The sequence below is a fragment of the Megalops cyprinoides genome, chromosome 2, assembly GCF_013368585.1.
Source record: "Megalops cyprinoides isolate fMegCyp1 chromosome 2, fMegCyp1.pri, whole genome shotgun sequence".
Taxonomy (NCBI): domain Eukaryota; kingdom Metazoa; phylum Chordata; class Actinopteri; order Elopiformes; family Megalopidae; genus Megalops; species Megalops cyprinoides.
The window spans coordinates 69,730,829-69,737,021 of record NC_050584.1 but is presented as its reverse complement, the minus strand read 5'-3'; the positions used below and the strand labels follow the sequence as shown (position 1 = coordinate 69,737,021).

General features: G+C 46.8%; 1 protein-coding gene across 1 annotated transcript; it reads right to left on the bottom strand.

Annotated features, from left to right (window-relative positions):
• Positions 1-1,786: 1,786 nt before the first annotated feature.
• Positions 1,787-6,193, bottom strand: LOC118773789 (zinc finger protein 2-like). Its single transcript, XM_036522882.1, is given in 4 exon segments — positions 1,787-1,897; positions 1,900-3,222; positions 5,673-5,731; positions 5,831-6,193. Coding segments are annotated over 4 exon segments (1,641 nt in total). The 5' UTR covers positions 6,037-6,193; the 3' UTR covers positions 1,787-1,844.

Here is a 6,193-nt window from a genome sequence, read left to right as displayed (position 1 = left end):
CCTTTATGATCGCAGGGGAGCTCATTTTGCCTAGCGCTGTGGATATGTGCCGAGAGTTCCTGGGGGAGGCAGCTGCAACCAAAGTTCATTCAGTAACACTCTCCAATGACACCGAGAGCAGAAGAATTGTTGACATGAGTGATGACATTGAATGACAACTTGTGGAAAGAATAAAGGCAAGCCCATACTTTGCCATACAGCTGGATGAGTCGACCGACGTTAGCAATGCCACTTTATTGTTAATTTTTGTAAGATACTGCAGGGACAGTAATCTTCACGAGGATCTACTGTTTTGCAAAGAGCTTCCCATGAGAACAACAGCAGATAATGTAATGCGCTGCCTTGATGATTACTTCACCAAAAAAGGTCTTGAGTGGAAATACTGTACAGGTGTTTGCACAAACGGGGCTGTATCAATGACAGGAATACATCGTGGTGTTGTCAAACAGAGAAAGGGCACCAGGTGCCAAGTGGACACACTGTTTCTTACATAGGAAAAGTCTAGCAACAAAGCAGATGTCACCAGAACTGCATGAAGACATGAACGTCGCTGTGAAAACTGTTAACTACATGAAGAAAAATGCACTCAACTCAAGGTGTTTTGCTGCTGTGTGAAAGACTTGATGTAGATCATTTGCAGCTCTTGTACCACAGTGAGGTAAGGTGGCTTTCAAGAGGACGTGTGCTTAATTGTCTTTTTGAACTGAGAAAAGAAGTGCACACATTTCTGGAAGAGCAGCACTCCCCTCTTGCTGAGCATTACACTGATGGTAACTTTTGTACAGAACCTACTTGGCCTACTTATCAGATATATTTGACCAGTTAAATCAGCTCAATTTATCAATGCAAGGCAGAAACAGCGCTGTGTTTTTGGTTTCAGACAAAATTCAGGGCTTCAAGAAAAAACTTGTTCTTTGGACAGAAGAGTCAAGGAGGGACGATTTGACATGTTTTTACTCCTAAGTGAAACTTTGGAAGCCTCTCCTCATGTCAACATATCCAGTGCTATAACCCAGCATTTGACTCACTTGTCACGAAAGTTTGCAGACTACTTCCCAGAGGACTCACGACATGGAAAACTTTGGATTTTGGGCCTTTTCTCTGTGGATCCTGCTTCAGAAGACACAGCTCTGTCCGCTGTGTTGGAAAATGAACTGATAGAACTATCAGCAGACAGCAGCCTGAAGCTTCAGCTCACACAAGTGGACCTTGCTTCATTCTGGCTACCAGTCAGTATCCCTCTCTGTCAAAACGGGCAATCAAATTTCTGTTGCCTTTCACCACCACCTGTTTATGTGAGTCAGGGTTTTCCATTGTGACTGTCACAAAATCAAAGGTAAGGAACAAACTGAAAGCAACTTTGAATGCTACTCTGCATGTCAGCCTCACCCATCCCACCAGGACTTGATCTCATTATTTCCCAGAAGCAAGCCCAAGTGTCTCACTGAGGGTAAGCAGAATATTTATTTTTGGTCATTACAGCTGACATAACACATATTTACAGCCCAGTTTGTTTTTTCTCCTTTTTTTGTCATGTTATGTTTTTTCTCATTTATTTGGGAAGGTGGTCCTCGGAAATTTCTTAACAATCAGAAGTGGGTCTTAAGTTACAAAGGCTGAGAGCCCCTGATTTATGTATGGAGTATTACCGTGTAAGACTGTTAGTGTTGTGTCAAATCTCTCAGTCTAATAAATGGCTTCCCTCCCTGGGAGCAGTGGACTGGCACTCCAGAGTGTGAGTTTGCTCATGACGTCTCAGATTACTCGATCGACCAAACTGTTTCCCACACTGGGAGCAGTGGAATGGACGCTCACCTGTGTGAATTCGCTGATGTCGTTTTAGGTCAGACTGGTATCTGAAGCTCTTCCCACACTGGGAGCAGTTGTAGGGATTCTCCCCTGTATGAATTCGCTGGTGTCGCATCATGTCTGATTGATATCTGAAACTCTTCCCACATTGAGGGCAGTGGGAGAGATGCTCCCCTGTATGAATTCGCTGGTGCTCCCTCAAAGTGCTCAAATGAATGAAGCTCTTCTCACATTGGGAGCAGTGGAATGGGCGTTCCCCTGTGTGAATTCGCTGGTGTTTTTTAAGAACACTTGATCGAGTGAAATTCTTCCCGCACTGAGAACAGTGGTAAGGCCGCTCTCCTGTATGGGTTCGCTGATGTTTCTTCAAAGTAGTTGATCTAGTGAAGCTCTTTCCACATTGGGAGCAGTGGTAGGGGCGCTCCCCTGTGTGAATTCTCATGTGATCTGTTAGATTATTTGACTGACTGAAGGTTTTCCCACACTGGGAGCACTGATGGGGACGCTCTCCTGTATGAGTTCGCTGGTGTGCTGTGAGGAGCGACGCACATCTGAAACCCTTCCCACACTGGGAGCAGTGGTATGGGCGCTCTCCTGTATGGGTTCGCTGGTGTAGCGTCAAAGTACCTGAGTGACTGAAACTCATTCCACACTCGGAGCAGAGATATGGTCGCTCCCCTGTATGAGTTCTCTGATGTGCAGTCAGGTGTGTTGCAGCTTTGAATCTCTTCCCACACTGGGAACACTGGTATGGACGCTCCCCTGTATGGATTCGCTGGTGTTTCGTCAGGTCAGATGAAGATCTGAAATTCTTCCCACACTGAGAGCAAGAGAATCTTCGTTCCTGTGTATGAGTTCTCTTATGCGTTGTCAGGTGTGTTGCACATGTGAAGCTCTTCCCGCACTGGGAGCAGTGGAATGGGCGCTCTCCTGTATGAATTCGCTGGTGTGCCGTCAGTTTTGATGCAGATCTACAGCCCTTCCCACAGTGAGAGCAATGGTATGGATGCTGTTCTGTGTGGGTTCGCTGGTGTATTGTCAGATGTGATGTGGATCTGAAGCTCTTTCCACACTGAGAGCAGTGATATGGACGCTCCCCTGTATGGGTTCGCTGGTGTGTCGTCAGATATGACAAATATTTGAAAGTCTTCCCACACTGGGGGCATGTGTGGGCCCCTGGGGTGCCTGTGTGGGACTGTGTCGGGGTGGGGAGTGTCTTAGGGGGTGTAGGGTTCTCAGGGGTGCTACTGGGAGGCAGTGGGTTCTCTGCTCCATTTTCTCCAGATCCCAGAATCCTGCTGTACTCCTCTGGGTGAACCTTCTCAATGTGCTGGTGAAGGTTCACTTCTTCCATGTGAGTGAATGGGCACTGGGAGCAGGCAAAGACCTGAGACGCCACCTCAGCTGTCTGCCCTGAAGACAGAGAAGACAGGGGATAGACTGATCAGGTAAATATAACCAACACTGAGAGAACACACAAAGAAAGAAATGTGAAAAGATAGTAGCAATAGTAGCAATTAAAACAGGCACCTCACAAGAATGCTGGCTAGCCAGCGCTTCTCTGATGAATTGGGTGGGAAGGAGAATAGATGAAGAACACTCAAGAATGGTCTTCCACAGGGGAGTGTGCTTGCACCACATCAACATCTACACTAATGACCAACCACATAGTGAGGGAACCCGATGGTTCATTTATGCAGACGACATTGTTGTAGGAGCTCAAGACACGGATTTCAGAGCTGTAGGAGAAAGACTGTCCAATGCTCTCAATGAGCTTACACCGTCCTGTGAAGAAAACCACCCTTGTGCTAATCCATCCAAGACACAGGTGTGCCTTCCACCTCAGAAATCGTGAAGCCAAGCGCAAGCTTGAAGTTACAAGGTCAGGAACAACCCTCAAGAACTATGAACACCCAGTTTACCTTGGAGTCACCTTAAACAGATGCCTCTCCTTCAAACACCACGTAGAGAAGACTAAAAGCAAAGTGTCCTCCCAAAACAACATCATTAGTCAACTGACTGGTGCAACCTGGGGAGCAAGCCCAAGAACTCTGAGATCTTCTGCTCTTTGCTACTAAGCTGCTGCTAAGCAGCCCTGTATGGGAAAGATCTCCCCATGCCAAGGAGCTGGATCCTGCTCTCAATGCTATGTGCCGCCTGATCACCGGATACCTAAGATCAACTCCAACTGACAGTCTCTACATCCTAGCAGGCATTGCCTCTCCTGAGATCAGACGCAGAGTATGTAGCATGAAAAAGCACCAGCGCCAAGTAAGAGCTCCTAGTGATCCCAGCCAGCCCGACGATCCAGCACGACATCACTGTTCAGCTCGGCTCAACGACACTGACTGCGTCCAGGTCTACAAGGAATGTGGGAGTAGTGATTAATGACCAGTTGAAATTTACTGACCACATCGCTACGGCTATCAGATCATGCAGATTTGCACTGTACAACATCAGGAAAATCAGGGCCTACCTATCTGAGTATGCTATGCAGCTCCTTGTCCAGGCTCTGGTCATCTCAAGACTGGACTGTTGCAATGCTCTCTTGGCTGGCCTGCCTGCATGCCTTATTAAACCTCTGCAGTTGATACAGAACGCAGCTGCATGTCTGGTTTTAAACCAACCAAAAAGGGCTCATGTTACTCCTCTCTTGGTCTCACTCCACTGGCTCCCTGTAGCTGCCCGCATCATGATCAAGGCCTTGATGCTCGCATACAGTGTGACCAACAAAACTGCACCTAAGTACCTAACTCACTGCTGCAACCCTATGTTCCCTCCTGACTGCTACGCTCTGCTACCGAATGGCACCTTGTGGTCCCGTTGCACCGTGGCGTTAAATCACTATCCAGGACTTTCTCCGCCGTTGTCCCCCGTTGGTGGAATGAACAGCCACACCTAATCTGTTCTGCTGAGTCCCTCTCTGTCTTTAGGAGACATCTGAAGACTCAACTCTTCCACTCTCACCTGAGCACCTCAAACACTTCCCCCCTATCTCCTACTACACGATAAAAAAACAGCTGTAATGGTTTGGCCTGGTACCTCACTTGTAAGTCGCTTTGGATAAAAGCGTCTGCCAAATGAATAAATGTAAATGTAAGTAAGAGATGAGTAACACCCTCTGTTTGGTCATGTGCCAGCACAGAGTCGCCTACAATCAAGAGAGAGCTTACTGCACAGTGTCAACCTGCTAGAAGCCTCACCAGAAAGTACCAGAGTTCTAAAGTGGGAGGAAAGACTATAGCACCTCTCACCAGCAGACAAAATGTTCTTGAGTATACAAGAAGGTCTTCCACCAGGCTCTGATTTACATTGGACAAAATGGAAATGCCTCAATAGATTAAGATGTGGCATTGGACATTCCAAAGTGTGTCTAAACAAATGGGGATACCAGGACAACCAGGATTTCACTTGTATATGTGGCACAAAACAACAAACCATGGAGCACCTATTAAAATGTCCATCACTGGAGCACCAATGCACCATACAGGATCTCGCAGAATACAATGATGTTGCTGCAGAATGCGTTCAATTTTGTCTGAATCACATCTAGCTTTGTACATGGACTCGCCAAGAAGAAGAAGCTAAGTCCCCAGTATGGCTAAAAACTGATGTGACTCCAAAAATCCAACTGGAGTTGAAGAAGCAGTTTTCATCTTCATCCATGCTATACTCAGACCTTTCACACAGAGCCGAGGAACACATACACTCACATACACAGTATACATATGCACACACATCAGATTCTTCCACTGGGGCCAGTGTGCAATTGCAGGAAGCAGCACATTGATTCCATTGAATGAAAAGCACTACAAGAAATAAGTGATTATTAATGGAGAAAACTGCTGGGTAGCTGTTCTCACCTGTGTTTCCTTTACTGAGGGGGATGACAGAAGATTCAAAGGAGGGCTCAGCACAGATCCTGCAAAACATGAATAAAGGCACATTACTGTGGCAACACCGATCACAATGAGGAGGAAGAGACACTGCTTCATCTCCCCCTTCACTCTTACACTCTTACTCTGGCTCTGATGAATCTGGAGGCTTTTTCAGGGGGTTCTCCAAGCTGTCAATCATCTCCTCCTTCTGGGTCATGACTTGTTCCTTCTGCCTCAGTAGTCCCTCTTCCATCACTGGAGTAAACTCATCCTGTTTCCATGGAGATCTCACTCCCTGGTTCCCATTACTGACCACAGGATGAGGAAGTGATGATACAGGAACTGTCATCTCTGTGACTTCAATTCGGCGAATCAGCACTCTAGGCTGTTTGAGAAGACAGGAAGTGATCTGAGGTGAAAGGCCCGCCCCTTCCTGTTGGCTGCAGTCTGATTTTCCTTCATTCTTCAGCTCTCTGTCAGTTTGGATAGCTGGATCACTTTCATCT